Here is a 17741-nt window from a genome sequence, read left to right as displayed (position 1 = left end):
TATTTTTGTGGATTCATTGCTTTGAGCACTTTGGGTCTCATCATGCACTCAGTAACAAGCAGTAGAAAGTACTGGAAAATGTACCTATAATCCTCAGCATTAACAAGAAAGAAGGAAATGTTCATCTTCTAACCATCCATAGAGAATTTTGTCTGGTTAAGCAAAAAGTAATGCTTTGATTAGATAGAATGAGACAGCACAGAAGGAGGCCAATCGGCCCATTGTGCCTGTGCCAGCTCTTTGAAAGAACTATCCAATTAGTCCCAATCGCCTGCCCTTTCACCATAATCCTGAAAAATTTTCCCCTTCAAGTATTTATCCAATTCCCTTTTGAAGGTTATTATTGAAACTGCATCCACCACTCTTTCAGGCAGTGCATTCCAGATCATAACAACTCCCTGCGTAAAGAATTTCTTCTCAGCTTGCCTCTGGTTCTTTTGCCAATTACCTTAAATCTGTGTCCTCTGTTACTGACCCTTCTGCCACTGGTAACAGTTTCTCCTTATTTACTCTACCAAAACCCTTCATGATTTTGAACACCTCTTTAACTGTCCCCTTAACTTTCTCTGCTCTAAGGAGAACAGCCCCAGCTTCTCTAGTCTTTCTAGGTAACTGAAGTCCAGCATCCCTGGTACCATTCTAGTAAATCTCCTCTGTACCCTCTCTAAGGTCTTGACATCCTTCCTAAATTGTGGTGCCCAAAATTGGGCACAATACTCCAGCTGGGGCCTAACTAGTGATTTCTAAAGGTTTAGCATAACTTCCTTGTTTTTGTACTCTGTTTCTGTTTATAAAGCCAAGGATCCCGTATGCTTTTTTTAACAGCCTTCTCAACTTGTCTTGCCAGATGGGGGAAAAATTTCACTTGTATCCTAGTACATTGTTTGATCTCAGTCAACTTAACTTGTAAATCATTTTTATACACTTTTAATAAGCTAATGTTAACACAGTAGTGTGTTCGGATCTTTTTTCAAGTGGAAAATGAGATCTCATATATTGAGCATGTATATGCATGTATTGTCTGTGTGCTTATTTATCCCAATTTTTGTCTTTATGCAGGCCCATTGTATGTAATTGTAGAATTCACAGCCAAAGGCAACTTGCGAGAGTACCTGCGTGCAAGGCGTCCCCCTGGTATGGAATATACATTTGATATAAACCGTGTACCTGATGAACAGTTAACATTCAAAGACCTGGTATCCTGCACTTATCAAGTGGCAAGGGGCATGGAATACTTGGCTTCACAAAAGGTATGCAGCCTTGGAGAGGACAAAGTCCATTGAAATGTATTGTAAATATTAGATCTACTAATACAAATTTACAAAGGTAGTTTTTCAGGTGTAATCTAGATCCTCACCTGATTATCACTGCTATTAAGACAGCAAACATATGCTTATCAAATTACTCAATACTGTTGATAGAAAGTTAAATATTTATACAAAAGTGTTGACCTTCGAAGATTATGGCAGCATTATTACACCATTCAGAATCACCCACAGTTCTTGCTAAAGTTTGTATCCAGTGGAAAAAATAAAGAAAAATAGGCTATTTTTAACTTTTGCACTAATATCTTTAAGGATCTGCTCAGTGCAAGACTAGATGGTACATGTGTTTATGGGCACAGCCCCAGTCATTACTCTTGATCTATGAGATTAGGATTTGAATCCAGTCTGGCAAAAAAAAAGCACAATATTGTGAGCCTGGAGAACGGAATCATTAATCCAGGAAAAGGAGCTGTTCATCCTGAGGTTGTTACTTTTAAGGCGTTTTGTTGAGGAACAATACAGCTTTCACTTGCTCAGTTCCCACCACTAAAATAAGCAACTCTATATTATTGAAAAAAGTTGTTTCCGAGGATCTTCATCCCATACCATCCTACAAACACTGCACCACACTTCACTCCATCTCTTTCTCCTCATACTCACCACTATTCTAACCCTCACTTCCCCACATCTCGCATCTTTGCGCCTAAAAAACTTTGCGCGGCGACAGCGAATTTCTAGGTCTTACTTTCTTATGTAAATGAAACATTTAATTTTCTTTTTGTTTCAGTGTATTCATCGAGACTTGGCAGCTAGGAATGTTCTCGTTACAGAAAATAATGTAATGAAAATAGCAGATTTTGGGCTGGCTAGAGATGTCCACAATATTGACTACTACAAAAAGACAACAAATGTAAGTTTTCATGTCTGTTTATACATTGAATGCTAAATATTGTCCTCTATACTTTTTGCTGCTTATTAAAGCCTTGTTCCTTTTAGTAGCAAGCAAACCAGGACATAGGTATATTCCCTGCAGTTTTCTGCACGTTAACTTCCTCATCTGAGTCATGCCACCATGGAGGCACTGAATAGAGGTTGGAGGTGAAATTCTCCTGCTGAGTTTTCCACTAAAAGTATTGACAGGAAGAATTTCACCCCCTAGGTTTCTGTACATGGAGGGAGTGAGTTGGTCTCGGCCAGTCTGACATATCTCCTGGCAGCTGCCTATGAAGCAGCATTAGCAACGTCCCCGAAAACAGGGTTCTGGCTTGTCCAGGAAGAATATATTGTGTGAGGAGACTAAGGGAAAAGAGTTAAATTGCTAATTTCCCTGTTTCTTTTCAATGGATCATTACGGATAGTGTTTATTCTTAATTCCTTCCTGTTTCTGACTTTTTCTGCTGCACATTTTCAAGCATGGATGCACTCCTGCAATATTGCTAACAGCAGTCAGAAACGAGCACTTGGAGTATTCTATTCAAATGTAGCCAAAACGTCTGCCAAATTACAGTCAAGGTCATTGATATAGTGACTGCCATATTTATAGTGATTTTATTACTATGTAGTTCCACTTGACCAGTTATCCGTGAAAAATCTACAGACTGTTGAACTAAAACTGCCTTTATTGTTACGTTGCATTACTTGAGCTGTTTTGGCCACTACATAGTAAATGGCCAGACTGTGCTGTTACACTCCTTTTCTATGGTTGATTTGTAATATTTCTTTTAATTAGACTGCCAATTTAATGCTGAATTGGAACAACCACCTGTTGATATTAAGCACACATTAAACAGCGTGCAATCCCGTTCAATTGGAAATCACCCCCGTCAGGGTTGGGTTCATGGCTGTATGAGGAGTTTGGAGGTGCATAGGTATAGTCAGCAGCTGCAAAATACTGTGCATGTATTTGTGCAATCAGCATGGAGGCTAACGGTACTGCCTATTTCTCCCGCACCCCACCCCCCCAACCCCATGGAGAGTTTGGAGTGCAAACAACGTGATCCATTTAAATCTTCACTGAGAATCTTAAATTCAAAGACCAGATTCTAGTGCAGGTCACAAGTCACCTAAAATTCCACAGTGGGTCCGACAGTCTCCTGCCGCGACTCCTGAGGAGAAAGGCCGAACCCTTGGGAAAGTGGACATATTCACGATTTTCTTCACTGGCTTGAACCTCCAACCGCCATTTACATGGAAAATGATGGGTAGGGGCGATGCCAGGGGCAGAGATTCCCAAAGCCGAAAGTTCCCATACCTGAGGTTCATTCAGGACTTGGTGATTGCTATGGCAAGTGAGTGGCATTTGTGAGCTCCAGTGGGTTCTATGCCTGAAGAATTAAATTTTTGTTCAAAAGATTTATCCAAATCTGCTGCCTTGTCAGGGTCATGGGGAGTCCAGAGTTTCTGGCAGTCATAGGCAAACAGGTGCTGAAAATTTGCACGAATTGGCAATTGCTCCGACCTGGCCATTGCAAATGAGGTGCCCTCCCGCTGACACTGTAAACTCCAGTGCAGTTAGCGTCAAAGGGCGCAGTCTGGCTTGATCTCGCACCCGAGAAATTTCAGGACCAGTATAACTAAGGCAGAAACTAGTGGCACGACCCACAGATAGCATTCCATTTTATTACACCATAGTATGTTCCTGTTCTTGGTCATTTTTAAGAGACAGGAAGTGGTGGCAAAGCACTTCCTCACAGTTTGTAGGTGGAGGGAAAGAGAAATGTAAGTTAAATCACCTAAGATGTCAGCTGTCAGCCTGGCTCAGTCGAAGCGCACTCCCTTCTGAGCCAGAAGGTTGTGGGTTCAAGTCCCACCCCAGAGACTTGAGCACAGGCTGAAACTTCAGTGCAGTACTTAGGGAGTGCTGCACTGTCGGAGGTACCATCTTTCGGATGAGACATCAAATCAATGACCCGTCTGCCCTCTCAAGTAGATGTAAAAGATCCCACAACACTATTTGAAGAAGACAAGGAAGTTCTAGCAGTGTCCTGGCCAATATTTATCCAACATCTCTAAAACCTATTACCTTGCTGTGTACAAAGTGGCTCCTGCATTCCCCTACATTACAGTGTAGTACAGTACATAACAGTGATTACGCTATTAGATGTGTCACTGCAAAGGATACCTTAGAGCGAGTGACAGGCCTTCTCTTATCCAGGAAATTACATGTGACGTAAGGAGAAATGGGAAAAAAAATATTAAAAATATGACTAAAGGTTTAAGTTCTGGACATTTAAAAGCTGAAATTAGTTTATAATTGCTGATATGAGCGATTGTGTGGACTACGGCAAGCTGCTTTGGCCTTGCCATGACCCTGTCCCAAACTGCAGGGATAGTGTCATTGGAATAATTGGGGCAGGTGACCCATATCTACTAAGGCACAACAGAGGCACCCAGCCCACTGTGCTGCCGGAATCTGCGGCTGAGTCTTTTAGTGCGCCGAAGATCAAAGTAGGAAAATAAAATTTTCTCTGCAAGGAACTTTAACCGGCATTTTGGGATTGATCAACTGTGTACATTTTCATCTTCGGGCCTTTTGTAGACCCACAATGGACCCCATGTCTGCACTCTGTTGAACATTCACCACAACTCTGCCTGAATGCCGCCCCTCAGAGGGCTGTAATTTGTAGGTTATAACCTGTTGAATGAACTACCTGTAAGATAGGAACAAGAGTAGACTATTCCGCCTGAGCCTGTTCCACCATTCAGTTAGATCATGACTGATCTGTACCTCTACTCCATTTAGCCTCCATTGCTCCATATCCTTCAATACTCTTACCTAACAAAAATCTATCGATCTCAGTCTTGAAAATTTCAATTGACCCAGTGTCCATAGGCCTTTGGGGGAGAGATTTCCAGATTTCCACTACCCTTTGAGTGAAAAAGTGCTTCCTAATTTCATTCCTAAATGGCCTAGCTCTAATTTTAAGATTATTCAGATTTGACATTATTGCTTAAACGTTTTCATACAACAAAGTTTTTGTTTATAAAATTGTTTGTGTTTTAGGGTCGACTGCCAGTTAAATGGATGGCTCCTGAAGCTCTTTTTGACAGAGTTTACACGCACCAGAGTGATGTGTAAGTACTGATGACTCCGCCAAATAGAAATACACATTCTTGCTTTTAATAATCCATTTAATGAAGCAGGTTTGTCAGTGCTGCCAGGCTGTACTGTATTATGTGTCATTCCACAAGTTGTGTAGCATGTGCAACAAGAAACATTTTTGAAAGTCTTAGTGCAACACAAATGCTGCAGATTTATTGCCACCCAGTTTTGTAAATACTGGAAAACAAGAATATTTTCATATTGGTAAATTTTCACTTTACCTCCCCAGAGATATGTGTGCAATTAAATAACTAAAAATTATTTTTGCATGACAATTCTGTTTTACTGTACTTTGAAATCTAAAATAGGAGCAGGACAGTTTATTGGGTCTCTAAACTTGGATAGATTTGCCATTTTTGTGCAGATCTGAGAGGAAGTAAAAGTTGGTCCTAAAGCATAATTCTTATACTGGTACTCGTTTAGTTTGATTTCTTGGAGACCAACATTCATGAGCTGTCTCCTCACATTTACACCCTGAATCCCTTATCTTGGAGCAGAACCATAGACCCAGTTCTCCCTGGATCTATGCTTCTGCCATTGGGATAAGGGAGATGGATTAGGTAGTTTAAGTAACAGGAGTCGACTCACTAACATTGGCTCGGAATCCTACCTAAACAAGTGTCAGTGCAAAAACAACTTTAATATATCAGGTATCCAGCAACTAGATTTATGTATATGGTGGGGTGGAGAGTGAAAGCAGCAATTTTTAAATCATTAATTGTTTTAACCCAGGAGGGAGAATTCCGTTTTAATGTAGGGTTAGAAGCATCAAAAAAGGCATTTCTGAAATGAGTCCAAATATAAGTATTGCATACTGAAAAATGGTCAATTCAGATCTGTAAAAGACTGCTCCTCTTGTGTATAATGCTAAAAAAAAAGCTGCTTTTTATACTGAAAAATTCCTTCATCGTATTAGTGATGTCTGCAATACTCAACAGCGAAATAAATCTCATTTTTCTGCTTTTGTCAACCGGCAACTAATTCTCAATTGCTTGCATCATGATCAATCCTTTGTATGGATTAAGCCATTAGGTTAAAGGACATGCATGCATCAAAAGTAAAGATTTCATGGTAGACTGATGATCAACACAGTTACTAATCTATCTGACTTCAAAGCACATAGGGAAATTAAACTGTTAGCTACCTCTGTTATTGTAGAATGTTTTATTGAAGTTTACAGACGTAGAGCTAAAGAATGATTTCACTTTTGCCTGTCCAGCTCATACTTCATCCTATCAAAAACCTAAACTTGCTAATCTTTGACTTTCACATCGAGGAGCTCATTAACTCGTCGTCTGATCTGCACTGTCAGCAAGTCCTGTAGTTTTAATAACATGGGATCTGCACAACTCACTGAGGAAGTGGGCTATCCGGTTGAGTCTTCCCAAAAAATTTTCAGAATATTAAGACAAGTACCTGATTTAAAGCAAATAACATTCCTGGCTATGGTTTAAAACTCCGGTGAGACTCATTTACCGTTTAATGAAAATACAAGTGCTGAATTCTGTTTGTGTTCATTTAATGAAGGAAGGAAATGTAACTGGAGACCAAATTTCCTAAAATAAAATTATGGGATTTGGCATTCTTAGCAAAAATATGAGCAAATGGAGTCATTTAATAATCTAGCCTGGTGCTCAAATCATGAAACCTACAAAAAAAAACAGAAACTGGGTTCCTTTGGTGTCGTCAGTACATAAAAGCCCTGTGATGTGGTACTGAACGATACGGATCATGGAGGTCCAAGCTTCAATCCCTGATCTTTGCTGCATTAAGCATTGTCAGCTGAGGTAACTGTATGGATGTTACAAATGGCCTCAGCATCCCTGAGCTAGGGAATGGAGACATCTAATGATTTCTGTTCAGTTGCCCTTGTTATAAAATGTTTATGGATGGACGTCGGGCGAAGACAAAATTGGGCTCAGCCGTGATGCCCCATAACAAAGTAAGCCATAGACACTTGCTGTCTGGCTTTGCACATGCAAAACACCTAGATGAGGTGCTAATAGACTACCAGAACCCATAGAATTGTACCGTTGCATGAGTCATTGTCTTCCGTTGAGGTAAGATTGAAGATTCTGGAAACTCTTACCAATTCTGATTAATGTTACAGATGGTCATTCGGTGTGTTGATGTGGGAAATCTTTACCTTGGGAGGATCTCCATATCCGGGCATTCCTGTCGAAGAACTTTTCAAACTCCTTAAGGAAGGCCACAGGATGGACAAACCAGCCAACTGTACCAATGACCTGTAAGCTTCATAACTCTGTGATACTGTGTTTTAATGTTTTTGTATGACAGAACCATAGAACATAATGGATGTAGATGGCCCAAAGATTGCATGCCACACAGTGTTGTCTATTTCACATGTACTTCTCATCCATGGCTGCATTCCCAGCATATTTTGGGCACTCGGCCTCTGGCCCTGATCTTCTGTGTTTGCGTCACCAGTGCATGAGAATGGAAAATCTCTGCACAAATTAGCAATCTCACTTAGAGGTGCCATTGAGCCCATTTTTCTGATATTTGCCCACAGGGAATACCGATTTTCCCCAGATGCGAAAATCAGGATAAAGGGGTGGAGACTGATTTTACAGGGACTGCACTCCCTTTATATTGTCCTGGGATTTCTGAAGTTTCCCTGGAGATGGTGAGCTGGGCCTGTGCCTGCATTGATGCTAATGAGATAGGAGTGGATGTTCTCAGCCTCCTTCCCCAATTTCTTCAGACAAAGCTCACCAGGCAGCTTGCCAAAGGGGCAAACAGTGAAACATGGCCCAGTGGCCTGCTCCTAGACCCCTGCTGCTGGCCGAAGGATCCATGGTGGAAAGTTGAAATTTCCCCCCCCCCCTCCCCAGAATGTTTGCGTCTCGCTCCGTCAACAGCAAAAAGACTCCACTCTCAGAGGCCTGACACATATTTGCTCAAATTTCCTTCCCCCTTCTGGCAGCACTAGGCCCTGCTAGGGGGTGGGCCAGCGCTGGGGTGCCTCCAAATCATGCTAATGACCTGAGACAGGAAATACCTTCACTCTCGGACCTAGACAAGAGTAATGCACTTTGGGTGTGCTGCTCTTGCCCAGCGCATGGGAAGAAGGGAGCCAGAAAAATCTGCCTTCATCAGAATGGCTATTGTGGGAATGGAAAATATCTCATTTGTGAAAGTAGGGAAAGCCATTCTGAAATTGGAATTAAAGACGAGTAGAAGGAGCTTTACTCTGCATCTGGCTATGATACACCTGACCTTGGAATAGTTAAAGGTAACAGTGCCAAAGCTGGAAAAGCATTCCATTCCCCAGCACTAACACCCCTTACGTAAACTCAAAGTTCACCTAAAACACATTTGGAAAGCTTAAAAAAAAATTGCTGTTATGTACAGAGGTTTCATATTCTACTGCACGACAGTTGTGTTCGCAAATGATCAGTGACTGGCAGGACAATTCCAGAATATCATTTGAAATGGGCTATCCATTAGCAATAGGTAAAGACTGTCACTTTAAGGCTCCGTATTGTATTAAGAACAGAATGTGTATTTAGGTGGTGATTAGTGAAGCGTCGGCCACTCCTAATGGTGACCCACTTAAATGATTACTCTTGGCATGGGTGCCCAACCTACACCCATGGATCATTGTGGTGAATCAGACATACAAACTGTTACAGCATTCAGCAGGGAGAAACAACCCTCATTTTTTATTCATGGCAATTAACCTGCCAAAAAACTGAGCACATTTGGCTGGGCTCACCCCAGGTCTTGGTGATCTTGGTTTACATACTAGATAACAATGTTATTATATGTCTAATCAATGACTTCATTACATCATTATTTACTAGTGGTACTTATTTATTTACAGACAGTCATTTTTAAAAATGATGTTTTTGAAAACTGCAAAATAAAAATTGATGGGATTTTTGAGAATTAAATTTCAGGTCCGCCCAAGCATTTTTCTACAGAGCTTTCAGGCTATCTGCCAATAATACACTTGTCTGAAGTTTTCCCTGGACACTGGCATTTAGGTTTGAAGTCTTGGAACTATGGACATTTTTGATTGCTGAAAGTTGTTAATCGATTAGAAATGAGAAGGAAATATAGCCATTAATCTTTACACTCTGATTTGGCCCAGATAACCTGTGGCAGCATCACGGAAAGTTGCTAAACAATGCAGAGAAAACTTTTACTGTTTGCATTAAGAGTTTGTGCCATTTTAACTGCAAAGTGGTATGATGCAAGCAAAATCCATTTCTTATCTATGTTGTAGGTACATGATGATGCGCGATTGCTGGCATGCTGTCCCTTCACAGCGACCAACTTTCAAACAGTTGGTTGAAGATTTGGACCGAATTCTCACTTTAACATCCAATGCGGTAAGCTTAGAATAATACTTAATTGTACATGTTTAACACACATTTAGTGCCCCTTGCACGTATTTTGTTCATAAATATTATAAAATAAGCTAAAGCAGCTCCTTTTTGCCTAATGGAGTAAGCTGTGGATGGTTATGCATTGTAAACTATATTTATTTGATGCAATATAGACTGTTAGACAAATTATAATCTTGATTGACTGAAGACTTGTTGCTTGAAGAAAACCATTTTTACCATTGCCAACCAATTGGCACCAACAGTCAGTAATCTTCCATGAGTGACATCAAAGGACAATAAAAAGAGATGGTTTCCAGCTGATAGTCACAATCCACAATACTTATAGTGTGTCTAGGATCGATGAAAGAGTTTACAGTGACATTTGGCACTGAATACTGAAAGTGCGTATACTTTGATTTTGAAGAACATCCGCTACCATTGTTTGTTGCCGAAGAATGCAAAAGTACAGAATCTATGTTCTTTCAGTCTTTGATGTCAGATTTTCTTCAATAAATATGAGTCCGAAGCTAATTACAAATATTAACTGTAATTTTCAGGCTGTAAAGTTAACCATTGCCTCTTGGGTCACAAAGTCGACCATGAGTGAACATTAATACTTTTAGTATTAACATCGGGTGTGCAGGTTATTACTGTACCCGTCAACTAGAAACTATTTACATGTTTATAGTAGTCTGCATTTCTGCCACGCATTATGTTAATGGGGTTTATGTTTACAGCATGACCTATCGAAACTTGTGGCAAATATATCAGGTAGGAGATTTTGGATTGAAATGAACATTTACTGGATATTTAAATTTGCAATCCTGTTTTCTGATGCTGTACTGTATTATATTACATTTTGGAATATTGTGCAGTTTGGGCAGATAACAAGATGTACATGAAATCTCTGATCTAGTTTAATATTGCATTTTCAATACTTTGAACAAATCTATTTGATGACAATAGCATTTCAAAATCAAAATGAAGCAGGTAAGAAAGACTGTAATAGGATGCTTTTTCTACATTGTTTTAACATATTTATCTCTTAACTAGGTAGAGTTATAGGTTTAATGTAACATACATGTTAATTTTTCTGTTGCTATGCTAATGCATTATGGTTCTCAAACACATTTGCGTTGACTTAACAATTAACCCATAAAAAATTTGCTTCTTTCATATAGTATAGTGTAGTATATTAGCAAGAATATAAACGGTAGGAATGGCATCACTTGCTATTTTTAATATCTCGGCACCTCTCTGTTGGCAGGAATATTTGGACCTCTCTGCACCTCTAGAACAGTATTCACCCAGTTATCCTGATACAAGGAGTTCCTGCTCATCGGGAGATGACTCTGTCTTCTCTGACCCTATGCCCAATGAGCCATGTCTTTCAAAGTATCAACAACACATGAATGGTACTGTTAAAACATGAATGAAAAAGCCATCACTTGCCAAACTGACTTTAAATGTGGCCTTCCCTGTTTCACATATATCTTCAAGGAACTTGGGCTCCAGAATGGAATGTTGGTTCGGTACGGTTATTATGGAAACGATGCAATACAAGGATTGGAAGAGGCTGTTCATGAAGAAATGTGCAGCCGAAAAACCCTTAACTGTATTTTGTTGCAAAAGAAGACAGAATAAGTCTTATGGACAAAATTTTGCTTTGGTGACCAGGCCTTTTTTCATTCCATCAAAAGCTGACTAGTTGGACTTTGGGCAAGACTTGAAGTGGAAAGTTCTGCCTAGATTGTTAATTTTGTAATATTGGAAAATTTATCCAGCATGGAACTTCAGAGTCAAAATATGTGCTGGCTGTATTTGTAAATATACCCAAATATGTATAAATATATATTATATATATTTACAGTGAATTATTTTTTGTATGGATAAAAAGATGATCCTATACCAACCAGAAAATGAAAGCAACTTTTGTTAAATAGCTAAATGCTTTTGAAAACTGCTTCTACAGCAATTCCTAGCACTTCAGTTACGAAACATTTTCAAGACACTTAAAATATTCTTTGTTTTCAGGGAATAATAATTTATTTAACTGATTGGTATTTAACAGCAACAATTAAAAAATTAATCTTTGATGTTTCTTATATTTTGCATGGCTTTTGCTAGACAGGAAATGGACTGACCTTTTAAAGCACAATAGAATTGGTGTTTTCATGGCTCTGTTTAAGTAGTTGACTGTCCAGAAAAAAATTATGTTAGAAAGCAGCAAATAGATTTTCAGTTAAGGTTTTGCACAGGCTTAACGTGTTACACTGATGCTCCCAAATCTGGCCATCTACTGGGTTTGAACGCAAGCTGATGTACAAATGTAGTGGTCCATCGAGGACAATTTAGCGTGGCACTGTTTTGGACACAATAGCTTGGTTTTTCTCCACTATGATAGTAGTGAAAAAGGGAGTAAAATCGGGTGGTAAGACTGACCTCTGCCTTGTTCCCCGATACAGATGATCTAACCTCTGCAAAAGTCTTCATTTGCTATTTTACATTTCCAAACATGTGGAACATTAACTGAATGTTAATGTGGTTCTGGTTTTAAAAGATGAGATGCAAGCTTGTCCAACCTAGATGATCACAAAAATTACCATCATTTTATTAACTGAAATAATAAGGCCTAAAACTGTTCCCTTTTGAAACTCCAACCATATTAATATCATTGGCTGTTAGATATTAACACAAATATTGTTTAAAATTTAGAATCAGTTGTGAAATAAAAAACAAAATCAGTTTGACCTGATAAAATTATAAACATTAAAGAATACTGAATTTTCCTGCCTGACAGCAAGACTGAGACGGTTTCTGCAGCTGGTATTGCTTTGGCATTATATTGTAATAAGTTTTGAGCATGACTGTTAACTGGCTAAACAGGGCACATTCTGTTGTGTTATTTTAAAATAAGGTACAGTATCATAGATATGAATGTTAGGGGGTCATATCAAGTGTCCTGAACAATTACCTCCATTGTTTTATGTTCAGTATTATAATTTCCCAGGAAACCTTTTATCCCATCAGAAATATGTGCTCATTTTATTACCTCCAGCAGTGAGCTTTCCTGTCAGTGCCAAAATGATCAGTGAAGTAAGAATATCTTTGCAGGTCATCAGCAGATTTCATAGAACAACTTATGTGACCTCAGAGGCCAGAACGTACCCTCCTCAGTGTACTGAGGACCAAATATACAACATGCCCTATTCAATCTCTTACATAATATCTAAAAATTACATTTTTGATATTCATTTATTAAAATAACATATACTCAAGTAAGGATATTCTGCTAATTATGGGGGACTAATGGTGGCCAGATTTTCGGAGTAGGAAAGTGATTTATGGTCCAAAGCAGACCTGATTCATTAGATGTTTTATACCCCTGCTATAGAAAATATACCTCTTCCTGTCTGACATTGAACTAAGTTTGAAGACAATGGAAAATAATTCAGTACTGTTTTAACTAGCTTGTTCAGTTTCCTTTTGTGTTTTTCTATGCTCTAAATAATGTGGTATTCAGTTTGAGTAACCCTCACTTGTTGTGATTGCTGTATGTGTGACCTATTTCTAGATCAATGATTTAAAAGTGCACTTTAGCAAAAAAAAAGCAAACAGTTACCCCAAATTAGATCACCTTAGCCAGAAGGGGTAACTATGTTGCTGCAAATTGTAGGTGTAGTTGTTTAGATTAAAGGTGAGCCAGTTGAGAAAATATTCATACATCACAGAGCATGAAACTTGTTTAGTTCAGCAATAAAAGCTCGTCACTTCAGTTCAAGCAGAAACATTACCAACTCAAAAGAACGATCAATATTATCCAGCATTTCCTTTGAAATTCAGTGTGTCGGAGTGGAATAAATAAAAGAAACAAAAATGTACAGATTTGTTTGCCCAAATTAAGATACATGAAGTAATTAGATGATGTAATAAGTTGTGATGGGCAGGAAAACCAGCAAGACCAAACTGTAGTATAGCTGCTTTGCTTTGGTGAGAAAGCGCTTGGTTCACTCTTTATCTACATTCCAGTACTTTGTATATTTTTATAAAGCATTTGTGATCCTCTGTGTCATAATGTCCAGATTTGTGCATGAATTTCATAATGCAATGTACATCTAATTTATTGAAATTTTTTTTTACAAAAAAATGTCTATTTTGTTGTTACAGTTTTTCAAATAGTTAAGAGCCTAGTTCAGGCTGTAAATGATTTGTTTATATGAAAGATTTGCTTCTATATTATACTGTTTTTTCCTAAATATTGCTGGACACATTTCTATTAAGCAAAAAGAAAATGTAACCAAAAACTTTACCTACTTTAATTTGCCTTTAAAAGCCAAAGGTCATCCCCATTTAATTTAAATGTTTATAATTTTTCCCCCTGAAGTGTTCTTATAAAATTGTTGACAGACACGAAGGTATTTAAATGTTTTGTATTTTGTTGATGTTGATTATTTGAGAGATCTTAAAGGAGACAACAAAATATTCTAAGCCCACTATGAAAATGGCAGCTTTTGTATTAAGTGTTTTGCCACCAGTAAAAGCAATAAATCGTGACTTTAGCTATCAGTCATACAGCTGTTGGTGTTGTGTTTTGAAATGGGTAGTTGCTTAGGAATATAAATTCACCTTTGTTTGAATATGGGTGTTAACCTCATCTTTTGTACTTGGAAAGATAAGCGATTAGTGGTGTTGGACATGAGAAGAATGTGTCCGTTTAAGTACAGGAGCACATAACACACTGTTCAGGTATTTTCTAGCATATATTTACAAAATGTTTTACACCTATAGATGTTGGATTGACCAGTAGTGCCAACACACATTCAGAAAGTTCAGAGGATGATTATATACTGGAGGTCACTGCAGTAATTTAAAAGCAAATGTTAGCACAGCTAAAAAGAGATTGTGATCGCTTTTTGTTTTGATACACCTTTGTGCTCTCACTACTTACCTGTTACATTGGAAAGTTTCAGATGCACGTGTTAGAATTTATGACATCAGTTTGTTTGTTCACCAGGCCAATTATAAAATGCACCATGGGTATGGCTACACCCACAGCCTGAAATACAATGTGTACATGAGAACATAAATAGGAGCAGGATTAGGCCATACGGCCCCTTGAGCCCGCTCTGCCATTCAGTAAGATCATCGCAGATCTTCTACCTCAACTCCACTTTCCCGCCCTATCCTCATATGCCTTGATTCCCTCAGTGTCCAAATATCCATCAATCTCAGTCTTGAATATTCTCGATGTTGAGATGCCAGTGATGGACTGGGGTTGACAAATGTAAGGAATCTTACAACACCAGGTTATAGTCCAACTGTTTTAGTCCACCAGGTGACGAAGGAGAAAGCCTCCGAAAGCTTGTGATTTTCAAATAAAACAATTGGACTATAACCTGGTGTTGTAAGATTCCTTACATTTGAATATTCTCAATGACTGAGCATCCACAGCCCTCTGGGGTAGAGAATTCCAAAGATTCACAACCCTCTGAGTGAAGAAATTTTTCCTCGTCTCTGTCCTAAATGGCAGACCCCTTATCTTGAGACTATGACCCCTATTTCTAGACTCACTAGCCAGGGGAAACAGCCTGTCAAGCCCTCTAAGAATTTTATATGTTTCAATGAGATCACCTCATTCTTTTAAACTCCAGAGAATATACGCCCTCAAAGGACAACCCTCTCATTCCAGGAATCAATCTAGTGAACCTTTGTTACACCCCTTCTAAGGCAATTGTACCCTTCCTTAGGTAAGGAGACCAAAACTGTACACAATACTCCAGGTGTGGTCTCACCAGAGCCCAATATAACTGCAGCATGACCTCCTTGCTCTTACACCCCAACCCCCTTGCAATAAAGGTTAACGTGCTATTTACCTTCCTAATTGCTTGCTGTACCTGTATGTTAACTTTGTGATTCATGTACAAGGACACCCAAATCCCTCTGAATACCAACATTTCTCAGTGTCTCACCTTTTAAAAAATATTCTGCTTTTCTATTCTTCCTACCAAAGTGGGTAATTTCACATTTCCCTACATTATACTCCATCTGCCACCATCTGGCCCACTCACTTAACCTGTCTATATCCCTTTGCAGTCACTTTGCGTCCACCTCACAACTTACTTTCCCACCTAGCTTTGCATCGTCAGCAAACTTGGATACATTATACTCTGTCCCCGCATCTAAATCATTGATATATATTGTAAACAACTGAGGCCCAAGCATTGATCCTTATGGCACTCCACTAGTTATAACCTGCCAACCCGAAAATGACCCACTTATTCCTACTCTGTTTTCTGTCCATTAACGAATCCTCAATCCATGCTAATTTATAACCCGAACCCATAAGCCCTAATCTTAGAATCATAGAAAATTTACGGCACAGAAGGAGGCCATTCGGCCCATCATGTCGCGCCGGCCAAAATGAGCCACCCGGCCTAATCCCACTTTCCAGCACTTGGTCCGTAGCCTTGTAGGTTATGGCACTTCAGGTGCATATCCAGGTACTTTTTAAATGAGTTGAAGGTTTCTGTTTCTACCACCCTTTCAGGCAGCGAGTTCCAGACCCCGATCACTCGGTGAAAAATTTTTTCCTCAGCTCCCCTCTAATCCTTCTACCAATTACTTTAAATCTATGCCCCCTCGTTATTGACCCCTCTGCTAAGAGAAATAGGTCCTTCCTATCCATTCTATCTAGGCTCCTCATAATTTTGTACACCTCAATTAAATCACCCCTCAGCCTCCTCTGTTGCAAAGAAAACAACCCAGCCTATCCAATCTTTCCTTGTAGCTTTAATTCTCCAGTCCTGGCAACATCCTCGTAAATCTCCTCTGTACCCACTCAATTACATCCTTCCTGTAATATGGTGACCAGAACTGTATGCAGTACTCAAGCTGTGGCCTAACTAATGTTTTATACAGTGCTAGCATAACCTCCTTGCTCTTATATTCTATGCCTCGGCTAATAAAGGAAAGTATTCCATATGCCTTCTTAACCACCTTATCTACCCGTCCTGCTACCTTCAGGGATCTGTGGACATGCATTCCAAGGTGCCTCACTTCCTCTACACCTCTCAGTATCCACCCATTTATTGTGTACTCCCTTGCCTTGTTTGCCCTCCCCAAATGCATTGCCTCACACTTCTCTGGATTGAATTCCATTTGCCCACCTGACCAGTCCATTGATACCTTCCTGCAGTCTATAGCTTTCCTCCTCACTATCAACCACATTTTTGTATCATCTGCAAACTTCTTAATCATGCCCCCTACATTTAAGTCCAAATCATTAATAAATACCACAAAAAGCAAGGGACCTAGCACTGAGTCCTGCGGAACCCTACTGGAAACAGCCTTCCAGTCACAAAAAACATGTGTCGATCATCCCCTTTGCTTCCTGCCACTGAGCCAATTTTGGATCCAACTTGCCACTTTCCTTTGGATTCCATGGGCTTGTATTTTTTTGACCAGTCTGCCATGTGGGACCTTGTCAAAAGCCTTGCTAAAATCCATGTAGACTACATCAAATGCACTACCCTCATCGACCCTCCTTGTTACATCCTCAAAAAATTCAATCAAGTTAGTCAGACTTTCCTTTAATAAATCTATGCTGACTGTCCTTTATTACTCCGTGCCTTTCTAAGTGACGGATAATCCTGTCCCTCAGAAATGATTCCAATAATTTGCCCACCACCGAGGTTAGACTGGCCTGTGATTACTCAGTCTATCCCTCGCTCCCTTTTTAAACAATGGTACAACGTTAGCAATTCTCCTTCGGCACCATGCCTGTAGTCAGGGAGGATTGGAAAATGGTCGTCATTTTGTGTAACAACCTCTTGTGTGGCACCTTATCAAGTACCTTTTAAAAATCCAAATACACTGGTTCCCCCTTATCTACCCTGCTAGTTACACCCCCAAAAAATTCTAATAGATTTGTCAAACATGATTTCCCGTCCATAAAACCGTGTTGACTCTAACCATACTATGATTTTCTAAGTGTCCTGTTACTACATTGTTAATAATAGA

At 39.3% G+C, this 17741-nt stretch overlaps 1 protein-coding gene across 8 annotated transcripts in view; it reads left to right on the top strand.

Moving 5' to 3' along the window:
• LOC137340045 (fibroblast growth factor receptor 2-like) overlaps positions 1-14288 on the top strand; it is a 132866-nt gene extending 118578 nt beyond the window's left edge. For all 8 annotated transcript variants that reach the window (XM_068002258.1, XM_068002259.1, XM_068002260.1 and 5 more), the window contains 6 exons: positions 1060-1250; positions 2053-2175; positions 5269-5339; positions 7478-7615; positions 9620-9725; positions 10990-14288. In XM_068002258.1, coding sequence (XP_067858359.1) covers positions 1060-1250; positions 2053-2175; positions 5269-5339; positions 7478-7615; positions 9620-9725; positions 10990-11154 — 794 coding nt within the window. In that variant the 3' untranslated portion in view covers positions 11155-14288. The remainder of the gene's footprint in view (positions 1-1059; positions 1251-2052; positions 2176-5268; positions 5340-7477; positions 7616-9619; positions 9726-10989) is intronic.
• Positions 14289-17741: the final 3453 nt, after the last annotated feature.

Source organism: Heptranchias perlo, chromosome 21, assembly GCF_035084215.1.
Source record: "Heptranchias perlo isolate sHepPer1 chromosome 21, sHepPer1.hap1, whole genome shotgun sequence".
In the NCBI taxonomy this organism is placed as follows: domain Eukaryota; kingdom Metazoa; phylum Chordata; class Chondrichthyes; order Hexanchiformes; family Hexanchidae; genus Heptranchias; species Heptranchias perlo.
The sequence above is the reverse complement of the archived record's forward strand: the minus strand, read 5'-3'. Positions and strand labels throughout refer to the sequence as shown.